Consider the following 25,624-nt stretch of genomic DNA (forward strand, 5'->3'; position numbering starts at 1 on the left):
GCCAACTACAAAAACGTCTGACCTCTGTAATTGCCAACAAGGGTTTTGCCACCAAGTACTAAATCATGTTTTGCAGAGGGGTCAAATACTTATTTCCCTCATTAAAATGCAAATAAATTTGTCCCTGACATCCTTGGAGAGCTCTTTGGTCTTGGCCATGGTGGAGAGTTTGGAATCTGATTGATTGATTGCTTCTGTGGACAGGTGTCTTTTATACAGGTAACAAGCTGAGATTAGGAGCACTCCCTTTAAGAGTGTGCTCCTAATCTCAGCTCGTTACCTGTATAAAAGACACCTGGGAGCCAGAAATCTTTCTGATTGAGAGGGGGTCAAATACGTATTTCCCTCATTAAAATGCAAATCAATTTATAAAATTTTGACATGCGTTTTTCTGGATTTTTTTGTTGTTATTCTGTCTCTCACTGTTCAAATAAACCTACCATTAAAATTATAGACTGATCATGTCTTTGTCAGTGGGCAAACGTACAAAATCAGCAGGGGATCAAATACTTTTTTCCCTCACTGTAACAGCAGTGTACATTGCTATTAGTGTCACACACTAATACCCCAACATGTAATAAAGCCCCAACCACTAGGGCCGGGACCATACCAATATCGCATTTTTTTTCTCCCATGGCAACATTTTTTACACAAAGCAGACCAATCTCTTTGGTCCTTTTTAAAAACCAGCTGTATATAAAATATTGTGTGCTATAGCTTGGAAAATAAATACATGTGACTCGGGATGACAACATAATGATGTTTGTTTCCAACATTAGGGTGGTTTTCCTAAAGTTAAATCCGCTTTGTGTTTTGTTTCCTTGCCACGATACTAATGAGTATTGCAATACTGGTATCGCCACCGGCCCTACAAACCACCATAACAGGAATATCACCTACATCCCCAGAACCCCAACACACACACACACACACAGGATTTCCAACTTTAGCTACTCTCTAACATGGAATCTTGTTGTGATCTCCACAGCAAGTCATGAAGGACAAGTGGATAAACGCAGGGTATGATGAGGATTCCTTGAAGCCCCATATAGAGCCTGTTGAGGACTACAGTGATGCCGCTCGCATAGGTGAGCCAGCTATGTGCAGGCCACTGGGTTGCTATCCACCATGTTGGCTCTAAGGGCAATGTGTTACTCTTCCATTTTGGCTCTCGTGGCTTCTTTAGCCAGGTCACTTCATGCCTTTTGACATTATCATGAAACACATTTCAGATACAGTATCCTTTCAGTTAATATCTGTTCATGAAACGTTAGCTTAAAATGAACTTTAGCTTAAAATTATTTCCAAAATGGCCACCTTCTTTTTCCCCATCTCCCCTTATTTGTGGTCCTCAGAGGTGATGGTGGGGATGGGCTTCACTCCCGAGGAGATCAAGGACGCTCTGCTCAACCAGAAGTACAACGAGGTCACCGCTACCTACCTACTGCTGGGCCTCAAGAATGAGGTGAGCAGTCTGAGCCTGGTCACCAGAGGGCAGCACAAGATATCAATGCGCTATTACACAGAAATACACTGCAGCCCTAGTAATCAGTATGTATACTGGATTTAGGACATACTAAAATGGCTTATTTGATGAAGAATTATGTAGGCAAACAATAGATATTTATGTAGGCGTATTATGTGAATGTAAAACAACATATACGTACACAGAAAGAAATTGTGCTCTTGGTGGCTCCACATTTAGTCCATGCAGCTGGTTAACACCTGTGCTGTGGTTGTCTTGGTAACAGGAAGGCGGCGAGTCTCGTTCGGCCAGTACCCTGTCCCTGGCACGGGTCCGGCCCAGCCCCATCACCAACGGGACCAACAAACACTCCTCGGCCACTGCAGGCTCCTCTTCCTCATCTTCCTCCTCCTCGCACAGCAAGACCCAGCGCAGCGCCTCCACCTATCACAGGCAGCGGCGGCACAGTGACTTCTGTGAGTGTTCTACTGTGCATTCTGCTGCACCTTCTACTGTACCCTCTTGTTTACTTTCTACTGTAGATTCTACTGTAATGTACCTTCCCTCACCGTCTCATAACCCGCCCCCCCCATATTGTCAAAAGAAAATGTTATATTTTTAATACCCTCAAACACCAAGTTAGGCATACCTAATTTCAAAATAGACAATCATCACTGTCAACTGTGAATGATAATTCTTCATGTTTTACGGTGAAACGTCCAAATTGCATCTTTATGCCAATCATTTGATCTCAATCAGTTTCATGGGAATATGCATTTAGTTCTTCTTGAATTACCCTGAGCCAATTAGAGCAGATGGTGTTAGCAAACTATATAGCCTTCCTGTATTTTGTTTCAGTCAAAGCACATTCTGTCTAGTGGCACGCTGTTGAGTTTTGGCCACATTCAATTTTTTTATTTACTATTCAGCTAACATCCTAAAATCTCATAAGAAATTAGGTGGTGTTTTTGGTGTAACAGTAATGTTATACTATGTTATTATATTTGGTTATGTTATGTAGAATACCAATTCATCATTATGTGATCTTGAAAGACATCATATTCAGCTTTGATCTAACTTTACTAATCTAGCACCATTGTGAGAAGTGGCAGAGTGGTCGCTCCGGTGTTAACATGTGTGTTCCCCCCTCAGGCGGGCCCTCCATGCCGGTCATGCACCCCAAGCGGAGCCCCACCAGCACGGGCGACCGGGAGCTGCGGGAGGGGCGCATGCCCCCGCGTAAGGCCAGCTGCAGCGTGATGGGCAGCCGCTCGCTGCCACCCTCCAGTCCCATGGTCAGCAGCGCCAATAACCCCAACAAGTCAGAGATCCCCGACCGCCGAAAGGAGATGACTGCCACCACGGTGAGGAACAGTGAGGTAGGACGGGTGGGTTGGGTAGCGGGGGTTTATAGGGCTGCATTTGAAATGGCACCTTATTCCATAAGTAGTTTATTACTACACAGGAAAAAGGGTGCCATTTTGGACATACTCTAGGTTAGCAAATGGCTGCTAGCTATAAGACTTGTGTGGACACATTTCCACAGGGTAAAATGTAAGGGCGTTTTCACACAAGTTTGTTTGCTATAGTTCTTCATTTGGTCCGGTCGGTTTCACATTGCCAAATGTCAAACAGACAAAAATGCATATACAAAACCATTTGTTTATGCAAGTCATAACGCCACACCGTAACCATAGATTCAGGACTATGGACAGAAGGCTACTGCAGTCAGCGCGATGAAAGGATAATATTAGATGCACAGCCAATTTCAGCACCACCGGAGTGGACAGTCAGGACAACAGGAGCACTGTGCCAGGGCTCACCTCAGAGCACAACCAATTAGGCTACATTGGTCATTGTCCCTATACCCATCAAATAACACAAAGTTGTGTATACAGTGGGGGAAAAAAGTATTTAGTCAGCCACCAATTGTGCAAGTTCTCCCACTTAAAAAGATGAGAGAGGCCTGTAATTTTCATCATAGGTACACGTCAACTATGACAGACAAAATGAGAAAAAAAATCCAGAAAATCACATTGTAGGATTTTTTATGAATTTATTTGCAAATTATGGTGGAAAATAAGTATTTGGTCAATAACAAAAGTTTCTCAATACTTTGTTATATACCCTTTGTTGGCAATGACACAGGTCAAATGTTTTCTGTAAGTCTTCACAAGGTTTTCACACACTGTTGCTGGTATTTTGACCCATTCCTCCATGCAGATCTCCTCTAGAGCAGTGGTGTTTTGGGGCTGTCGCTGGGCAACACAGACTTTCAACTCCCTCCAAAGATTTTCTATGGGGTTGAGATCTGGAGACTGGCTAGAGCCACTCCAGGACCTTGAAATGCTTCTTACGAAGCCACTCCTTCGTTGCCCGGGCGGTGTGTTTGGGATCATTGTCATGCTGAAAGACCCAGCCACGTTTCATCTTCAATGCCCTTGCTGATGGAAGGAGGTTTTCACTCAAAATCTCACGATACATGGCCCCCATTCATTCTTTCCTTTACACGGATCAGTCGTCCTAGTCCCTTTGCAGAAAAACAGCCCCAAAGCATGATGTTTCCACCCCCATGCTTCACAGTAGGTATGGTGTTCTTTGGATGCAACTCAGCATTCTTTGTCCTCCAAACACGACGAGTTGAGTTTTTACCAAAAGTTATATTTTGGTTTCATCTGACCATATGACATTCTCCCAATCCTCTTCTGGATCATCCAAATGCACTCTAGCAAACTTCAGACGGGCCTGGACATGTACTGGCTTAAGCAGGGGGACACGTCTGGCACTGCAGGATTTGAGTCCCTGGCGGCGTAGTGTGTTACTGATGGTAGGCTTTGTTACTTTGGTTCCAGCTCTCTGCAGGTCATTCACTAGGTCCCCCTGTGTGGTTCTGGGATTTTTGTGATCATTTTGACCCCACAGGGTGAGATCTTGCGTGGAGCCCCAGATCGAGGGAGATTATCAGTGGTCTTGTATGTCTTCCATTTCCTAAAAATTGCTCCCACAGTTGATTTCTTCAAACCAAGCTGCTTACCTATTGCAGATTCAGTCTTTCCAGCCTGGTGCAGGTCTACAATTTTGTTTCTGGTGTCCTTTGACAGGTCTTTGGTCTTGGCCATAGTGGAGTTTGGAGTGTGACTGTTTGAGGTTGTGGACAGGTGTCTTTTATACTGATAACAAGTTCAAACAGGTGCCATTAATACAGGTAACGAGTGGAGGACAGAGGAGCCTCTTAAAGAAGAAGTTACAGGTCTGTGAGAGCCAGAAATCTTGCTTGTTTGTAGGTGACCAAATACTTATTTTCCACCATAATTTGCTAATAAATTCATTAAAAATCCTACAATGTGATTTTTCTTTTTAAGTGGGAGAACTTGCACAATTGGTGGCTGACTAAATACTTTTTTTCCCCACTGTATATATCAATAGCAATTACACCCGCAAAAGCAAGCAATTATATTAAGAATCTCTAAAAGATGCATTGAAGTAAAAAGCAAAGGCCTAAACTAGACATTACATTAAAAAATCTGCCAAACAACCGGTAGGCTTACATGAGGGAAAACTAATTAATTCTGGCACGGCAACCAGGGCCATAAAGGTTGTAGCTTACCATTTAGAAGAGTTGCAGCATCCACCATGTTGTTAAACCTCATGAGAAGTTTCTGATTTCATTCTCCTTTCTGGCTAAATGTACTTGTCAGGTCCATCTCAAATGCAAGCTCGACAAGCTGGGCTTTTCGTTGATGTAACATGCTGCGTCTGTGTTCACTGAATATGTTCTTCAGGGTGGAGAATGAATTTTCACACATTGCTGTAGATGTCCCAAATAATCCATGTTTCAGTGCACAGTCGGCATTGCTGACCAAAGGCCCGCCATATCTTTGAAGAACACTGAGTGGGGTCCATTTGTTGTTGCTGGCTGTGGTTGTGATTTCACTTAGCAAAAATGCACTTTGCAAACCACAATACACTCTGCTTCCACTGGTTCAGTTTTGGTTAAATCCAACAGGTCGTCAGGTGCTATTTGTTGGAGTAACGGAGGTGCAGGTGCTTGTTGTGATGTTAACCTCGTGCTGTTGGTGCTAGGCCCTGGCTCTTCTCCATCTTGTTGGTCAGCAGGCAGCATAGGGGATGGGCGGATATTACATTTGATGCTAGGCTCCTCAACCTCGGTGGTCGGGCCAGCAGGTTGCTCAATGAGCTAGGCATCGCTCTCGACATGGTGGTCCTCAGTGTTTTGCTCATGGCAGTGCCCAGACATTTTCGGATATCCATGCTGATTAGCCAGCTATAATTATTCAGCTCACTGCTACCAAAACTTAACGAAGCTAGTATATACAAGCTATCCTATTATTAGCTGTAGCTGTCTGCAAAAGTGAACAACTTTTTTTCCCTCTCTGTGAAAAAAAACGGGTCAATTTGACCCCACCCTGGTGGGATCCAATGTGCTTCCTAAACAAGCTAATGAAGGTGGTACCTTATTAAATTGCATGGCTAGGTGCCCAATCAGAATGCATTGGATTTTAACTATTAAATGTGACATTATTACATCCCCCCTCCTCAGATCATGATCGCTCACCCGCCATATAGCCTCTGTCCTGGCCTGCACTACTGGCAGGCCCGGCAGCGCTACATTGGCAAAACCAGGCATTGTAATTCATATATAATTTGTTATGTTTATGGGGAAACATAACTGGGGGGGGCACAAATTCTATCTGGGTGGTCCATGCCCGGCTTTGCCACCCCGTAGAGCCGGCCCAGGCAGTAGCCTACTTTGCATCGGATGCGCTTAAAAATGTGCTGCTAGCTACTCACAAAATGTTTCAGAAATATAAAGTTATGATATTGTGTGCATTTCATCTAATGCTCACAGTTAAACAACCAATAATACTGCTGGACTCTGGTTATTTTCTTGTGTTTGGTCCAGACTGCATTCTCACCTGCAGCAAATGTCGTAGAAATATTTGGCTCAAAAGTAGTCAACTCAAAAATATCTCTCAAGAGACTGGAGCTTGTGAATCCAAAAATTTGACTTTATTATTTGCGTAACAAAGCCGAGCCACTCCATGGAACGGCTGTCTCTCTCTGGCTCAGAAATCTCTTTTATACACACACAAATGCACAGTCATGTTTACATAGCATACAAAGCTACTCCCCTTAAGATAACTGATTAACATCTTTAACTGCCACGCCACTATTATCTTTCAAAGTCCAACAACACATGTTGTTTACTCCAAAAGACCATGGGCGCTTTTGCCTCTTTCCCTTATCTCATTATATTGGTGGCGTGGCTCAGACACTTTTTAAAATAATATACATACATTCATTAAAGCATGTTTACACACTGTATTGGCTATATTCCTTATTTAGACATGCATCTGGATTATAAAATGTCAATTATGTTTACTATATTTTACCTTTGACATTTCCCAACATTTTCCTTAATGATACATAAAATATTACCATACAAACCACACCGAGATACTAATGGAATCGGACCGAGACCATTGTTTTTTCGCGAACCACAGTGCGTGGTTTGGTGCGCACTCGAGTGCGAATTGTTCAAGTTTGTTTATTCGTCATATACACATGATATACATGGAGTACAAAGTGCAATGAAATGCTCTCTTGCAGGTTAACCTCTCAACAGTACAACAAAAATAGAGAAAGTCAATGGGTAAAGAAGGGAAATAAAAGTACAAAATATACACTCAACTGGCAGCTTCATTAAATAGTACCCGCAAAACACCAGTCTCAACAGTGAAGAGGCAACTCTGGGATGCTGACCTTCTAGGCAGAGTTGCAAAGAAAAAGCCATATCTCAGTGGCCAATAAAAAGAAAAGATTAAGATGGGCCGTCTGAGATATAGCTTTTTCTGATCACCGGGGCCTCCCACTCCTCTTTCTATTCTGGTTAGAGCCAGTTTGCGCTGTTCAGTGAAGGGAGTAGTACACAGCGTTGAACGAGATCTTCAGTTTCTTGGCAATTTCTCGCATGGAATAGCCTTCATTTCTCAGAACAAGAATAGACTGACGAGTTCCAGAAGAAAGTTATTTGTTTCTGGCCATTTTGAGCCTGTAATCGAACCCACAATTGCTGATGCTCCAGATACTCAACGTAAAACTGTATGCACACATGACTGTAAGTCGCTTTGGATAAAAGCGTCTGCTAAATGGCATGTTTATGTTTAGTCTCTAGAAGGCCAGTTTTATTGCTTCTTTAATCAGCACAACAGTTTTCAGCTGTGCTAACATAATTGCAAAAGGGTTTTCTAATGATCAATTAGCCTTTTAAAATGATAAACATGGATTAGCAAACATAATGTGCCATTGGAACACAGGACTGATGGTTGCTGATAATGTGCCTCTGTACACCTATGTAGATATTCCATTAAAAATCAGCAGTTTCCAGCTACAATAGGCATTTACAACATTAACAATGTCTACACTGTATTTCTGATCAATTTGATGTTATTTTAATGGACAAAACAATTGCTTGCTACTTTTGAACAGTAGTGTATATAAAATACAACTCAAGATAAAATAGAATAGTAATTTTAGCAAGAATGTCCCTGTCCTGGGTACATGCTTCAAGACAACCACCATCGTATCTATGGTAAAGTCTGATTTGGTCATTTGTTCTGACCCCGCTCTCTTACTTTCCCAGAACAACATTCCGGGAAGTGCCATGACCCGCCGGAACACATACGTCTGCACGGACCGCTCCAGCACTGACAGACACTCCCTGCTGCAGAATGGCAAGGAGAACAGGTAAAGGACATGGAGGGACAAGGGAGGGAGAGCGAGAGAGAGAGAGAGAGAGACTCCCAAATATGTCCCCTGATGATGATTAAGATTAAGAGATTAAGATCAATTTATTGGTGAATTGAACACAAGGTCCAACCGAAATTTGACTTCTGCTTTTAAAGGAGAAGATTAATTTTTTACAACCAAATCTCTATTTTGTATGTAAATTATATGTTCTAGAAGGGTCCAGACACCTTTTTTGTGATTTCACTTGTTTTTTAGAAATGTACCCAGTGTGTGCCCAGTGGGCGCTTCCTCATCCTCCTTGTGTAGTATGGGGGCCCTGAAAAAACATGAACAAAGGCTCCAAAAACACATTGGTTAAATCATCATTGTTTCCATGTAATTTCAATGAAATTACAGTGCCAGTCAAAAGTTTGGACACACCTACTCATTCAAGGGTTTTTCTTTATTTTTACAATTTTCTACATTGTAGAATAATAGTGAAGACATCAAAACTATGAAATAACACATAAGGAATCATGTAGGAACCAAAAAAGTGGTGTTAAACAAATCCAAATATATTTTATATTTGAGATTCTTCAAAGTAGCCACCCTTTGCCTTGATGACAGCTTTGCACACTCTTGGCATTCTCTCAACCAGCTTCACCTGGAATACTTTTCCAACAGTCTTGAAGGAGTTCCCACATATGCTGAGCACTTGTTGGCTGCTTTTCCTTCACTCTGCCGTCCGACTCATCCCAAACCATCTCCATTGGGTTGAGGTCGGGGGATTGTGGAGACCAGGTCATCTGATGCAGCACTCCATCGCTCTCCTTCTTGGTCAAATAGCCCTTACACAGCCTGGAGGTGTGTTGGGTCATTGTCCTGTTGAAAAACAAATTATAGTCCCACTAAACCCAAACCAGATGGGATGGCGTATCGCTGCAGAATGCTGTGGTAGCCATGCAGTTAAGTGTACCTTGAATTCTAAATAAATCACAGACAGTGTCACCAGCCCCACACCGTAACACCACCTCCTCCATGCTTTACGGTGGGAACAACACATGCGGAGATCATCCGTTCACCCACACCACGTCTCACAAAGACACATCCAGACCAAAGGACACATTTCCACTGGTCTAATGTCCATTGCTTGTGTTTCTTGGCCCAAGTAGGTCTCTTCTTATTATTGGTGTCCTTTAGTAGTGGTTTCTTTGCAGCAATTCGACCATGAAGGCCTGATTCACACAGTCCCCTCTGAACAATTGATGTTGAGATGTGTCTGTAATTTGAACTCTGTGAAGCTTTTATTTTGACTGCAATTTCTGAGGCTGGTAACTCTAATGAACTTATCCTCTGCAGCAGAGGTAACTCTGGGTCTTCCATTCCTGTGGCGGTCCTCATGAGAGCCAGTTTCATCATAGCACTTGATGGTTTTTGCGACTGCACTTGAAGAAACGTTGAAAGTTCTTGAAATGTTCCGTATTGACTGACCTTCATGTCTTAAAGTAATGATGGACTGTCGTTTCTGTTTGCTTATTTGAGCTGTTCTTGCCATAAAATGGCTATCTTCTGTATACCCCCCTACCTTGTCAAAACATAACTGATTGGCTCAAACACATTAAGAAGGATAGAAATTCCACAAATTAACTTTTAAGAAGGCACACCGTTTAATTGAAATGCATTCCAGGTGACTACCTCATGAAGCTGGTTGAGAGAATGCCAAGAGTGTGCAAAGCTGTCATCAAGGCAAAGGGTGGCTACTTTGAAGAATCTCAAATATAAAATATATTTGGATTTGTTTAACACCACTTTTTTGGTTCCTACATGATTCCATATGTGTTATTTCATAGTTTTGATGTCTTCACTATTATTCTACAATGTAGAAAATAGTAAAAATAAAGAAAAACCCTTAAATGAGTAGGTGTGTCCAAACTTTTGACTCGTAGTGTATGTTGAACCTCCCGAGTGGCGCAGTGGTCTAAGGCACTGCATCGCAGTGCTAGCTGTGCCACTAGAGATCCTGGTTCGAATCCAGGCTCTGTTGTAGCCGGCCGCGACCGGGAGACCCATGGGGCGGCGCACAATTGGCCCAGCGTCGTCCAGGGTAGAGGAGGGAATGGCCGGGAGGGATGTAGCTCAGTTGGTAGAGCATGGCGTTTGCAACACCAGGGTTGTGGGTTTGATTCCCACGGGGGTCCAGTATGGAAAAAAAAAAATATATATGTATACACTCACTAACTGTAAGTCGCTCTGGATAAGAGCGTCTGCTAAATGACTAAAATGTAAATGTTGAACCAACGTGGAATAGAGGTTGCATCTACATCTGTGCCCAGTGGGTGATTTGCTGTTTGGGGTAAGTTTCTGAAAAACAAATGAAGTCACAGAAAAGGTGTCTGGACCCTTCTATAACATGCTATTTACATCAAAAATAGAGATTTGATTGTGAAAAACAAAACTTCTCCTTTATCCCAACGAAAGACACACATACAGGCTTTTGGAGAGGTGCGGGGGGGCTGTCACACTGAGCGCTCGGGAGCTGTTGTTGTGGGGGGTTAAGTGCCTTGCTGAAAGGGACATAGGCAGGCAATGGCATCTAGGATTTGATACCAGCAACCCTCCAGTTGGTTGCCATCTCACTTCCCATTTCCCACCAGGTCACCTCCCGACAGATTTTTCCCGTCTGACCCGGGATTTGAACTGGCAACTCTCTGGCTGCTGGGTCGCCTCTCTAACCGCTAGGCTACCTGGCGCCCCGTTTTTAGTGTTGTTTTTTGTCAACCATTTTATTGTGAAGTCGAAGACAAACTTCCACTTTGTGTGGACAGTAACATTTGTCTAATTTTAATTGTCTCTCTGCTCCAGCTCCCTGTCCCACCGCCTGCCCCCCACATCCCCCTCCACGCTGAGCATCTCTGGGGCTGGGGCCGGGGCCTCCTCCTCCTCTTCTAGCGAGCGCTGCCGTCTGACACGGGGCTCCACCATTCGGAGCACCTTTCACGGGGGCCAGCTGAGGGACCGGGGCCCGCCCGTCTACTCGGCCCCGCCCACCTCCCCCACGCTGTCCCACCATGACGCCAGTCCCCTGCCGCACGCCCGCAGCCGTGCCACCTCCAACCTCTTCACCAAGCTCACCTCCAAACTCACACGCAGGTAAGCGGTCACCTCCGTAACGGTCACCTCCGTAACAGTCACCTCAGTAACGCTCGCCTCCAAATGCAGGGGACTATCACCTTAGTGAATAGTAGTAGTCGCCTCCGTAATGCCTGCCTCCAAACTCACAAGCAGGTAATCGTGGACCTGGGTCGTGTTTAGAAGGGGAAACGGGGGAGGTATGCATACTACCTGAATTTGTTCAAGAAGATCACCAATTATCATTCTCTGTTGCAAAAAGTTACAGGCCACGGCCCTGGGTCCTGACATAGAGAGCTAACCCATCTCTGCCTGGAATCAGCTTTAATATACAGTATAATCACATATATGTAATGTAATGAAACATATGCTTCCTCCATGCCAATCAGCTACAGCTGTGCTGTTATCCACCACTCCCTTGGCCATGTTTCAAATATATTCTCTTTCTCCCCCTCCTCTCCCATTTATTTTTCTATTTCTCTCTCTTGCGCTTCCTCTTCCTCTCCTTACATCAGGGTCAATCTTGAACCCTCTAAGCGCCAGGGCTCAAACAAATCAGTCTCGGGTTGTACCCTTCCCCAGGGATCAAAAACAGTTAGTAAGTTCCCATGTCTCTAGCTTCTCTCTGTCGATCTGCCTGCCTGCTTGCCTGCCTACCTTCTGGACATACTAACACTGTGTGTGTGTGTGTGTGTGTGTGTGTGTGTGTGTGTGTGTGTGTGTGTGTGTGTGTGTGTGTGTGTGTGTGTGTGTGTGTGTGTGTGTGCGTGTGCGTGCCTGTCTGACGGTGTTCCTGTTTACTTACCTATCGGTCTGCCTTTCTGTTACATACCTTTGTGTCTGTCTTTCTGCATGTCTACCTGTCTATGTCTTACCGACCTGTCTGTCTGTATGACTGCCTTTCTCTAACTTCCCATGTGCCTAGTACTTACCTGTCTGTATGCCTGCCTGCCTGTCTGTATACCTGTTTGTCTGTATGCCTTACCTGTATGTATGCTTGTCTGTCTGCCTTACCTCTCTGTCTGTCTGCCTTACCTGTCTGTCTGTCTGTCTGTCTGCCTTACCTGACTGTCTGTATGCTTGTCTGTCTGTCTGTCTGTCTGTCTGTATGCCTGTCTGTATGCCTGTACAGTTGAAGTCGGAAGTTTACATACACTTAGGTTGGAGTCATTAAAACTTGTTTTTCAACCACTCCACACATTTCTTGTTAACAAACTATAGTTTTGGCAAGTCAGTTAGTCATCTACTTTGTGCATGACACAAGTAATTTATCCAACAATTGTTTACAGACAGATTATTTCACTTATAATTCAATGTATCACAATTCCAGTGGGTCAGATGTTTACATACACTAAGTTGACTGTGCCTTTAAACAGCTTGGAAAATTCCAGAAAATGATGTCATGGCTTTAGAAGCTTCTGATAGGCTAATTGACATCATTTGAGACAATTGGAGGTGTACCTGTGGATGTATTTCAAGGCCTACCTTCAAACTCAGTGTCTCTTTGCTTGACATCATGGGAAAATCAAAAGACATCAGCCAAGACCTCAGGAAAAAGAATTGTAGACCTCCACAAGTCTGGTTCATCCTTGGGAGCAATTTCCAAATGCCTGAAGGTACCACATTCATCTGTACAAACAATAGTACACAAGTATAAACACCATGGGACCACGCAGCCGTCATACCGCTCAGGAAGGAGACGCGTTCTGTCTCCTAGAGATGAACGTACTTTGGTGCGAAAAGTGCAAATCAATCCCAGAACAACAGCAAAGGACCTTGTGAAGATGCTGGAGGAAACAGGTACAAAAGTATCTATATCCACAGTAAAACGAATCCTATGTCGACATGACCTGAAAGGTTGCTCTGGAAGGAAGAAGCCACTGCTCCAAAACATAAAAAAGCCAGACTATGGTTTGCAACTGCACATGGGGACAAAGATCGTACTTTTTGGAGAAATGTCCTCTGGTATGATGAAACAAAAATAAACTGTTTGGTCATAATGACCAGCGTTATGTTTGGAGGAAAAAGGGAGTTGCTTGCATGCCGAAGAACACCATTCCAACCGTGAAGCACAGGAGTGGCAGCATCATGCTGTGGGGGTGCTTTGCTGCAGGAGCACTTCACAAAATAGATGGTATCATGAGGAAGGAAAATTATGTGAATATATTGAAGCAACATCTCAAGACATCAGTCAGGAAGTTAAAGCTTGGTCGCAAATGGGTCTTCCAAATGGACAATGACCCCAAGCATACTTCCAAAGTTGTGGCAAAATGGCTTAAGGACAACAAAGTCAAGGTATTGGAGTGGCCATCACAAAGCCCTGACCTCAAACCTATAGAAAATATGTGGGCAGAACTGAAAAAGCGTGTGCGAGGAAGGAGGCCTACAAACCTGACTCAGTTACACCAGCTCTGTCAGGAGGAATGGGCCAAAATTCACCCAATTTATTGTGGGAAGCTTGTGGAAGGTTACCCGAAACATTTGACCCAAGTTAAACAATTTAAAGGCAATGATACCAAATACTCATTGAGTGTAAGTAAACTTCTGACCCACAGGGAATGTGATGAAATAAATAAAAGCTAAAACAAATCATTCTCTTTACTATTATTCTGACATTTCACATTCTTAAAATAAAGTGGTGATCCTAAATGACCTAAAACATGGAATTTGTACTAGGATTAATTGTCAGGAATTGTGAAAAACTGAGTTTAAATGTATTTGGCTAAGGTGTATGTAAACTTCTGACTTCAACTGTATGTCTGTCCGTATGCCTTTCCTGTCTATATTCTTGTCTGTCTGTCTGTCTGTCTGTCTGTCTGTCTGTCTGTCTGTCTGTCTGTCTGTCTGTCTGTCTGTCTGTCTGTCTGTCTGTCTGTCTGTCTGTCTGTCTGTCTGTCTGTATGACTGTCTGTACCTACTTGTCTTTGTTCTGTAGCTCTTTCACACTGCTTTTTGGTTAATTCCTTTGGCATGCCTGGGGGATTACATTTTACTTGAACCCTGCATCATAAGGGCTACATATTACTGTCAAAACAATGACTTAACGGGTGTCATGATTGCAACTGACTTAACACTGTCATGACCCAAACCATGAATTAGCTATTGCAGTTTTGCTAGACAATTGGCTGATATACAGTAAACATGGTCTCAGTTGTCATAAGCTGACACCTATGATATCTGTTGTCATTGTTATGAAAGTGTTATGGAGCCTTTATTATACGTAAGGGCTTGCTTTAAATAAGTATTTGTTCCAGGGGCACCGTCCTAGTGGATAAGGTCTTCTCCCTTGTTTTATTTTGAATGACAGTTGATTCCCGGACATGATACAGCCTTATTATTTGACTATGTTGATCGAGTCAGGGCGCTCTGATATGGAGTGATATTAGTACTATTGCATTGATATCACTCCATACTCTGACCCGTATTCATGGATTGCACCTACGTCACCTATTCGCGTCACGCCATCTGAACGGAGGCTCACTCTTAGCTAGCCATCTAACGCTACACCAAATATTTTTTATAACTAACCCAAGATACACCACAGCCTGTCGTTTCCAATGGGAGCAAATTAAGCATAGTGGGCAGAACAAGCAAGGAGGTGGGCAGAGCCAAGAACGAGCTAGCGAGATCCTATTGGCGCGTTCTAGCATGTGTTTGCATATTTCCGTTAAGGAATGCCTACTCTGTGAACTGCGCATGTGCAGTAACTAAATTCGCCATTGCCCTCCTTCTAAACAACGCAATTTTTTATAACTTTGGCAAAGGGTAAGGTCTACAAGACCTAGTCAACTCTGTTCGTTACAGATGATTGTTTTGGGAAAAGCAAACTGTATTCAGATCAAATGTTTCATCGCTGAGAAAATTAGCGTGTCGGCCCAGTTCCATCTGGCTCCATATTCTTCCACTGCCGGCCACTGGTGCTTCCTCTCCTCACTATATTTGCTGGAGAGTGGAACTTCAAACCGGATGCTTCAGATTTATACAGTACCAGTCAAAAGTTTGGACTCCTACTCATTCAAGGGTTTTTCGTTATTTTTACTATTTTCTACATTGTAGAATAATAGTGAAGACATCAAACTATGAAATAACACATATGGAATCATTTAGTAACCAAAAAAGTGTATTTGAGATTCTTCAAAGTAGCCACCAACTGCCTTGATGACAGCTTTGCACACTCAACCAGCTTCAACTGGAATGCTTTTCTTGAAGGAGTTCCCACATATGCTGAGCACTTGTTAGCTGCTTTTCCTTCACTCTGCGGTCCAACTCATCCCAAACCATCTCAACTGGGTTGAGGTCGGGTGATTGTGGAGGCCAGGTCATCTGATGCAGCACTCCATCACTCTCCTTCTTGGTCAAATAACACTTACAAAGCCTGGAGGTGTGTTGGGTCGTTGTCCTGTTGAAAAACAAATGATAGTCCCACTAAGCGCAAACCAGATGGGATGGCGTATCGCTGCAGAATGCTGTGGTAGCCATGCTGGTTAAGTGTGCCTTGAATTCTAAATAAATCACAGACAGTGTCACCAGCAAAGCACCCCCACGCCATCACAACTTCTCCTCCATGCTTCACGGTGGGAACCACACATGCAGAGATCATCTGTTCACCTACTCTGCATCTCACAAAGACACGGTGGTTGGAACCCAAAATCTCAAATTTGGACTCATCAGACAGATTTCCACCGGTCTAATGTCCATTGTGCGTGTTTCTTGGCCCAAGCAAGTCTCTTCTTCTTATTGGTGTCCTTTAGTAGTGGTTTCTTTGCAGCAATTTGACCATGAAGGCCTGATTCACGCAGTCTCCTCTGAACAGTTGATGTTGAGATGTGTCTGTTACATGAACTCTGTGAAGCATTTATTTGGGCTGCAATCTGAGGTGCAGTTAACTCTAATGAACATCAAATAAAATAAAATGTTATTTGTGAAATGCACCGAATACAACAAGTGTAGACCTTACAGTGAAATGCTTACTTACAAGCCCTTAACCAACAATGCAGTTTTAAGAAAGAATACCAAAACAAATCACACAAAAAAAATAGAATATAAAATAATACAAAATAAAAGTAACAAATAATTAAAGAGCAGCAGTAAAATAACAATAGAGAGGCAATGCACATAATCTGGGTAGCCATTGAATTAGATGTTCAGGAGTCTTATGGCTTGGGGGTAGAAGCTGTTTAGAAGCCTCTTGGACCTAGACTTGGCGCTCCGGTACCGCTTGCCGTGCGGTAGCAGAGAGAACAGTCTATGACTAGGGTGGCTGGAGTCTGACCATTTTTAGGGCCTTCCTCTGACACCGCCTGGTATAGAGGTCCTGGATGGCAGGAAGCTTGGCCCCAGTGATGTACTGGGCCTTACGCACTACCGTCTGTAGCACCTTGCGGTCAGAGGCCGAGCAGTTGCCATACCAGGCAGTGATGCAACCAGTCAGGATGCTCTCGATGCAGCTGTAGAACCTTTTGAGGATCTGAGGACCCATGCCAAATCTTTTCAGTCTCCTTAGGAGGAATAGGTTTTGTCGTGCCCTCTTCACGACTGTTTTGGTGTGTTTTGGACCCATGTTAGTTTGTTGGTGATGTGGACACTTATCCTCTGCAGTAGAGGTAACTCTGGGTCCTCCTTTCCTGTTGCGGTCCTCATGAGAGCCAGTTTCATCATAGCGCTTGATGGTTTTTGCGACTGCACTTGAAGAAACTTTCAAAGTTCTTGAAATGTTCCGTATTGACTGACCTTCATGTCTTAAAGTAATGATGGACTGTTGTTTCTCTTTGCTTATTTGAGCTGTTCTTGCCATAATATGGACTTGGTCTTTTACCAAGTATGGCTATGTTCTGTATACCACCCCTACCTTGTCACAACACAAGTGATTGGCTCAAATGCATTAAGAAGGAAAGAAATTCCATAAATTAACTTTTAAGAAGGCACACCTGTTAATTGAAATGCATTCCAGGTGACTACCTCATGAAGCTGGTTGAGAGAATGCCAAGAGTGTGCAAAGCTGTCATCAAGGCAAAGGGTGGCTACTTTGAGGAATCTCAAATATAAAATATATTTTGATTTGTTTAACACTTTTTTTGGTTACTACATGATTCCATATGTGTTATTTCATAGTTTTGATGTCTTCACTATTATTCTACAATGTAGAAAATAGTGAAAATAAAGAAAAACTCTTGAATGAGTAGGTGTGTCCTAACTTTTGACTGGTACTGTACATCTGGTGAAACATATGGCTCCTTGTTCTATCTGTGGTTATACTGCATCTAAAGTTAACCTGACGACATCACAATGAAGACAAAAGGTTTTCCTACTCATTATTTGCCTCCTTTAGAAATGACATGTTTCCAAGCCACTATAATGCACTTTAGACTAAATCTTCATCAACGCCAATTGACAATGCATTGAGTAGAACATTCACTCGGGAGTCAATAGAACTTTCATAACAATATTGTGATGCAACGTGCAACCCATGAACACCTGGAGGTTTTTGTTGCTGTTGTTTGTTTGTCCTCACTCTATGATTTATTTTCCTTTCTTTTTGAATGGCTTCACAGTATTGTGGATGGATGATGACTGTGTACTTCGTGGACATGGAACTGCACCTCCCATAAATCACTTCTCCGATTCTCCCTTTAACTGTGTGTGTGTGTGTGTGTTCTCTATGCAGGGTCACAAATGAACCTGAGGGAATCTGCCGATCTGCGGTCACAAGGTCAGTATATGTCACAAGGTCAGTATATCCAGCAACCCTTCGTCAACCCATCTTGAACTCATGTTTCAGACAGTAAACTTGCACACCTTAACTGGACATTTAAGCTTAGATTCAACAACCCGTTATCTCAAGTTTTTCTTCTTACCCACATTTACTACCCCTTTCCCTCTAACAACTCTTTTCTCCTCCTTTTTCCTCCACTCTTCCACCACTCTGTCCTTTCTCCTTCTTCTTTTCTGTCCCTTTCTGGTCTCCAGTCGCCATTTACCTGGGCATCAAAAAGCGGCCGAGCCCCGGGCCGTCGGACGTGGCTGGGATCTGAGGGGACCCGGGGGGCGACGGGACCCGGCGGAGGTGGTGCTGGCTCTGCGGGCGGCGGCACGGGGTTGCGGCTGCCAGGTCCACCACGCCGGCCCCTTTCTGCTCTCCTGCACCCACGGGGCGGCCGGTGGTCGCGTGGCCTTTGAGGCCGAGGTGTGCCACCTCTCCACGGGGGGCAGCGCCGCCAACAATGAGTCTTCCAACGGGGTGCGCTACACGCGACTCTGGGGGGCACCGCTCGCTTTCCGGGACATCGCCACGCAAATCTCGAAGGACCTCGAACTCTGAATATAATGGGGGATGGAAAGAGAAATAGATATAGGGACTTGGGGCTGGACCTGAAATAAAAATACATTTCCCCCTGTCTCTTATGTGGCTAAAGACCTACCACCCTCCACACCAGTCTCAACCTAACCACCCAAACACCCCCACGCCACACATACTCAAGCACCCCCTCCCCCCAACTTCATCCACTGGATCCGGATCAGAGAGGAATCCAGCTTCATATTTTTTAGCGTTAACTCTAGCCATAATGACTATTACTTTTATGATTGATATCATTGTGGTTTTTAACCATCACCACCTCTGAACCGACACTATCGAAAACATTCTCGAAAACATTTATTGTGTCTCGCCGTCTTTGATCGTCTTCTGCGTGTCACTGTATGTGTTTTTCATAATTCTTCTCCCATTTGAACATTGATACTGATGAAGTGATTATCCAAGGACTTGTCGCCTGTGGACAACATGCACAAATAGGGAGACAGTTAACTCAATGATTTGACAAGTAGCAATACATTTTGCTCTGTTTTTCATTGTGTGCACAGTATGGGCAGGATTTAATTATTGGCAATGACAGAGGAGTTGACAGACACTTTGAACCAGCCAATGGTAACCTTCAAATCCATTTACCACTTACATCATCATCAACTAAATAAAGTAGTAGGTGGGGATGTTTTCTCGGGCACACCATGAATCTATCTCAGTTAGTCTTACTGCACATGACAAATATAAACTGGACGGATATAGGTGTCAGTTTTGTAGTATTGTACAACCCACACCATAATAAGCTTTGTTAATGTATAAGGTCAGGTAGTATACACATTGGTACACATCATGCTCCATCAGTGGCAATATGAAAACGTAATCTATGTAGATCAAAACTGTGGTTCATAGTGCTATTTTTTCACCTTCATACCTCTTTAGCTACCTGTAGCTTTGGTTTCCTGCACACACCTTTGCAAAGTAATTCCATTGGCAAATTCCTTTTCCGGAGAAACTATTTTAACCCTCTGATTGGCTGGGATCAATGTCTGTGTTGGAACTGGTCATTATCAATAATTATATCAAGCTGTTTTTAAGCATTTTATCCCCTACCTCTCACAATATGATCTATCCCTTTTACCTTTCTTCAACAAAGTTGAATTCAAGTCATGAAACAGTTACATAGACTATGTTATGCTGAGGAACAATTAACTAACTCAATGTCTAATGGCTGAAAGGGTGATGGGAAGGCAAAAAAATATATCCATGCAAAAGCGGTTCACTGCGAACATTGCACCCTTGAATGCCACATGGCTTGCCAAAATGCAAAGCTGTCAGACATCATAGTGAATCAAATATGGAACAGACAATGGTTGAAATACATGATTATTTATGTATTTATATTTGAAATACTTTATTTCTGTGTATTTGAGTAAGTCATATTTCTTTCAGTGCAATGCGATGCAATGCAATTTTTGGGGGGTTCTATTCCGTGCCATGCCAATTTATCTTCAGCCATCTGAACATCAAAATCAGTTTTTTTCTGAGGTAACTGAAACCACCCAATCCCATTCCTACTGTTACACACGCTGGTGCCTCTACTCTGACATCCTTCAACATTTTGACATTGGTGAACTTCAGATCAAACTGGTTTTGTCTACTGTTGATGACTGTCCCACATGACAAAATACTACAGTTTGTTATGTAAAATATTAGTACTTACTATAGAATTCTATAGAATGATGTAGTAAACTGTAGTATACTGTAGAATAGTATACTCCACACTGTAGTATCCCTCGATCGTGTAGTGCTTACTATAGAATGTTGTAGTATGCTGTAGAATACTATAGTAAATACTACAGTAATTTCCTCAAAAATACTACAGTATCCGCAAAAACACTACAGTGTTTTAACTATAGTAATACTACAATATTAATTTGCATATACCCCACCCATTCCCATACCCCGTACCCCAATTTGTGCCACCCATGAGTGAGAAACCTACATGTCAAGTATAGACCATATATTGTGTTCCCTACAGGTTATATAAAAGAACAGAAGCTCTAAACTATCCGTTCAGACTCAATTCCTACCTACCTACAGGTTATATAAAATTAGCTATTTTAGTATTTGTCCTGTAGGTTTCCTACAGTGCTGCAGGGAGCCTAGAGCATTGAGGCCAGTAACCGAAAGGTTGCTGGTTCAAATACCTGAGCCGACAAGGTGAAAAATCTGTTGGTGCCCTTGAGCAAGGCACTTAACCCTAATTTGCTAAAGGGGTGCCGAACTACTATGGCTGATTATAAAACAACACATTTCACTGTACCTATCCGGTGTATGTGACAATAAAACATGTATTTTTTTACAGTATACTACAGTCATGTCTGCAAAGACACTGCATTAAATACTACAGTCATGTCTGAAAAAACACTACAGTAAATACTACAGTCATGTCCGCAAAAACACTACAGTAAATACTACAGTATACTACAGTAATGTCTGCAAAATCACTACAGTAAATACTACAGTATACTACAGTCATGTTCGCAAAAACACTACAGTATATACTACAGTATACTACAGTCATGTCTGCAAAATCACTACAGTAAATACTACAGTATACTACAGTCATGTCAGCAAAAACACTACAATTGAATACTAAAGTAAAGTCTGCAAAAACACTACAGTGAATACTATAGTATATAAATATAGTAATACTACAGTATTTTTACCATAGTATAATATAGTATTTTTTCATGTGGGGTCGACTGCTGTGGGATGTAGGGGAAGTGCATAGAAACGCAGAGGAGTCATTTAGAGAGAGAGCGAGAGAGAGAGAGAGCGACATAAAGACAGTGTGACTGGGATGCTGTGTTTTCCCTGTTGCTCCTCTGACAGTATGCCTACATACAGTAGAAGTTCAATGTTAGAAAATAAGAAGCTCAAAAAGGCTTCCTCACCGTCCTCCTGATTAGACTAAATGATGTACTGTGATGTTCATGTAGGCTACAGAGACCAAGATGTCTGCCTGGTTATTTACTGTTAATGCTCTCGATCTCGGTTGTGGCTTTTTGCGCTTGGTGACTTAACCAGTCAGACCAAAGTGATCATGTAGGGTTTGATCTTCACCACAAGTGTTTTTGCTGTCTGTATGTCAGTTTGTTTTTGCGATCCTCCTCCTGTCGTTTCTTTTTTCGGAATCACTCCCAACTGTCATCTACTTCACAGACATGTTGTTGAATCATCTCTTCTCAACCTCCTTGTGCTGTTTGGTCTGCCCCATGACAGGATCCCCTATATATAGGAGAATAATACTAGTCTACTACATTTCACCGCCCTTGACAGTACAGACAGACAGACGTATTGACCTGAAGAGGGTCAGTCCTATGTCCTATAACATTGTGGTGTATATTAGCATTAGGTAATATAGACCTCAATGCACTTTGCTTTGACTTGAATCAGCTCCTTCCAGTGGACCCTAGGGCAATGCCCACAACAAGCCACTGGAGGGCGCCAATGTCTTAAATGTGAACACTTCAATTTGTGGATATTTGCACAGGTACTTTTATTTATTTTGTAGATGAATATCGTAATAAAAAAAACTGGATTTATATCAGCCAGTTAATGGCTGTATAAAAAATACATGAATATAGTATATATCTTAGAGGTCAAGGTTTATTTATAGCTAGAACAAGGGAAGTACTTCTAGTTTAAATCAGTTTCTGTCAATGACAGTAGGGAACAATACCAACCTGCAATCCTGCATGACTTCAGAGTTTGGGTTTTGGGGGTAAAAAATGTAATGATTCACACCCATATGTGGATGCTTTATGAAATAAAGATGCAGTCAGTGTTTGGACATGAATATGGACACAGAGAAATTGTACTGGGTATTGTACCAGCTCTTCCCCCCTATCACAAGTACAGATGGCAGATTTTGGGTCAAACTCCATCTTCTATTACTTACAGGGAAATTGGTTCACTGGATATTCAGAAATGTAATTCACAAGTCTGAATTTCTCTACTGCGTAACTAAATGAAAAATTACATAAACATTTTTTAAAATTCCAATGTGTTGTTACAAAATCTGCAATTTTACAAATGTTTAAATTGCCGTTAGAATTCAGACCATCTCTGATAGACACAAATGTCAGGCACATCTGATGTTGGGTTGGGTTGCGTTCAAGCCATAGAAACGTCTGTTTACATTTTTACAGAATGAAAGGGAAGCATCTGGTTGAACATATCCACAGTGTGTGCTGAGTTAAAGGAAATAAATTGTTTCCAAGTGGAATGCAAACCTATGAAATGCATTTAGATAAAGTTAGTTCAATGTGTGCTGGTATGCCTATAAGAGACTGTCAGTGTTATATATGGTTGTTGCACACAGTATTATGGCCCCAAGGGCTCAGTATTTAAGTCATGTGCATTGTCATACTGGAACTGTTAATTTTTCAAAACCTTTGATGTAATATGCAATAGAGGACAATGAGATGGATGAAGAGACACATTTTGACCTGGACGCCTAATTCTATTCACCCCTTGACCCCTTCAGAAACAAACAATGTGAGATTGTGTTGCCCAAAGGCCCTGGTGCTTTTGGTCTACAGCTAAAGTGAGAAACATGGAGCTGACGAGAAATAAAATTCACAGATGTTGCCATTGTTTCCATTATTTTATTTTTTTCTTACAATGGATCTCTCTGTTTGCTGCATGATTGATCATCACTTGATTATTGCTATTGCTCTTACTGCTGATAATAACTCTGTTCACCCTTAATTGTTGGACAGATAGGCTTTGAATATCATCTTTACCTACTACCCAGCAAACACACAACCACCACACAATGTTGTCTCAGTGTTTACTCCAGGTTGTGAGCTTCAAATATATGTACGTATCAAAAGTAAATGTAATTGCTCAAATATACTTAAGTATCAAATGTAAAAGTATAAATCATTTCAAATTCCTTATATTAAGCAAACCAGATGGCACCATTTTCTTGTTTTTTATTTATTTACTGATAGCCACACGCCAACACTGACATCATTTACAAACAAAGTATTTGTGTTTGGTGAGTCTGCCAGATCAGAGGCAGTAGGGATGACCAGGGATGTTCTCTTGGTAAGTCTGTGAATTTGACCATTATTCTGTCCTGCTAAGCAGTCAAAATGTAATGAGCACTTTTGGGTGTCAGGGAAAATGTATGGGTGTAAAAAGTACATACTTTTTTTAGGAATGTAGTGGAGTAAAAGTAAAAGTTGTAAAAAAAGATAAATAGTCAAGTAAAGTACAGATACCCCAAAAAAACTACTTAAGTAGTACTTTAAAGTATTTTTACTTTAAAGTACTTACACCACTGGTCTAGTCTACACCTTACTGTGGTAAAGGTAGTCACCCTATACACCCTATACCAGCCAAACTCAATTGGCGGTCCGTGTCCGGACCCAGAGAAGGGTCAATCCGGACCGGACAACATCGTATTTTGTTATACAAAAGTAAATCCATTATTTTTAGACAGCTTTAAAAAATCAACCGGGAGCAGTGGCCTCTTTAACTCGGCGACCTCTCGGCCGCTTTCGAAGCAACGCCCACCTCTACTAGTGCCCTGTCTAATCCAATCGCGTGGTTATATGCAAATACAAGAGGCCGCGTCTTACCCAATCACATTAATCCAAATATTCTCAGCGGAACCTTGGGACAAGCAGGCAGAGAGAGATTTCACCGGGGTTCAACTGTAAATATAAAAAAAGATAAACGTTTACTCTGAAAATCGTATATTCAAAGACGAGTGGACAGAACAGTATTTATTCATTCTCCCCGCAACTAGCACAAAACGAATGTGATTGATATGCAGTGAGTCCGTAGCTCTCGTGAAAAGTGCCAATGTTAAGCGCCATTATGACACCAGGCTTAGTAAATTCGATCAGACATATCCCCTGAACACGGAGGCGAGAACAAACAAGATTAACCAACTCAAATCCCAATATCAGAGGTCCACCAAAGTCCTTTTCAATTCCCTGACAGCCCAACAACGTGCAATGACGTGTTCACTGAGGATAGCTTGGGTTTTGGGAAAACACAAAAAAAAACATGTTCAGACGCTGAGATGGTAAAATAATGCTTGCTTGAAGGTAAACAAAAATATGAGCTCAGGGAAGAAAATGTGGCTTTGAAGGAGCAGGTTGGTGATTGTGACCCTGTCACTTTCTGGGGAAAGATGGTGCCTGCAGCTGAAGTCTCACATACAGCTGTGAATCAGCCTTCTCCACAATTAACTTGTATTATAAACAAATATGGCACCAGGCTCACCGATGAACACCAGCACCAGTGTCTCAGAGTTTCTCTCACACCATTGTGCCAAAGTTCACAGCATTGGCAGGAGACAGAAAGTGTCATTTCTCTCATTAATGCAGGGCCCAGAGATTATTTTTGTTCAACTCTCCTTTGTTCTCCAGAAAACATGCACTTTATTTCAATAAAATACAGTGCCTTGCAAAAGTATTCATCCCCTTTGGCGTTTTTCCTGTTTTGTTACATTACAACCTGTAATTTAAATTGATTTTTATTTGGATTTCATGTAATGGACATACACAAAATAGTCCAAATTGGTGAAGTGAAATGAAAAAAATTACTTGTTTCAGAAAATTCTCAAAAATAAATAACGGAGAGGTGGTGCGTGCATATGTATTCACCCCCTTTGCTATGAAGCCCCTAAATAAGATCTGGTGCAACCAATTACCTTCCGAAGTCACATAATTAGTTAAATAAAGTCCACCTGTGTGCGATCTAAGTGTCACATGATCTCAGTATATATACACCTGTTCTGAAAGGCCCCAGAGTCTGCAACACTGCTAAGCAAGGGGCACCACCAAGCAAGCGGCACCATGAAGACCAAGGAGCTCTCCAAACAGGTCAGGGACAAAGTTATGGAGAAGTACAGATCAGGGTTGTGTTATAAAAAAATATCAGAAACGTTGAACATCCCA

General features: G+C 42.4%; 1 protein-coding gene and 1 pseudogene across 8 annotated transcripts in view; both read left to right on the forward strand.

The window, feature by feature from the left end:
- The window catches only part of mark4a (MAP/microtubule affinity-regulating kinase 4a), a 38,212-nt gene extending 17,785 nt beyond the window's left edge, over positions 1-20,427 (forward strand). For 3 of the 8 annotated variants that reach the window (XM_045224198.1, XM_045224195.1, XM_045224202.1), the window contains 8 exons: positions 989-1,088; positions 1,356-1,465; positions 1,752-1,941; positions 2,618-2,844; positions 8,130-8,233; positions 11,078-11,365; positions 18,009-18,071; positions 18,311-20,427. In XM_045224198.1, the coding sequence (XP_045080133.1) occupies positions 989-1,088; positions 1,356-1,465; positions 1,752-1,941; positions 2,618-2,844; positions 8,130-8,233; positions 11,078-11,365; positions 18,009-18,071; positions 18,311-18,662 (1,434 nt within the window). In that variant the 3' untranslated portion in view covers positions 18,663-20,427. Of the gene's footprint in view, positions 1-988; positions 1,089-1,355; positions 1,466-1,751; positions 1,942-2,617; positions 2,845-8,129; positions 8,234-11,077; positions 11,366-11,859; positions 11,943-18,008; positions 18,072-18,310 lie in introns of all 8 variants that reach the window. The other 5 variants (XM_045224199.1, XM_045224200.1, XM_045224201.1 and 2 more) reach the window with 5 other exon arrangements.
- Positions 20,428-20,747: 320 nt separating this feature from the next.
- Positions 20,748-20,807, forward strand: LOC123492251 (annotated as a pseudogene).
- Positions 20,808-25,624: the final 4,817 nt, after the last annotated feature.

Source organism: Coregonus clupeaformis, chromosome 13 (assembly GCF_020615455.1).
Source record: "Coregonus clupeaformis isolate EN_2021a chromosome 13, ASM2061545v1, whole genome shotgun sequence".
Lineage (NCBI taxonomy): Eukaryota > Metazoa > Chordata > Actinopteri > Salmoniformes > Salmonidae > Coregonus > Coregonus clupeaformis.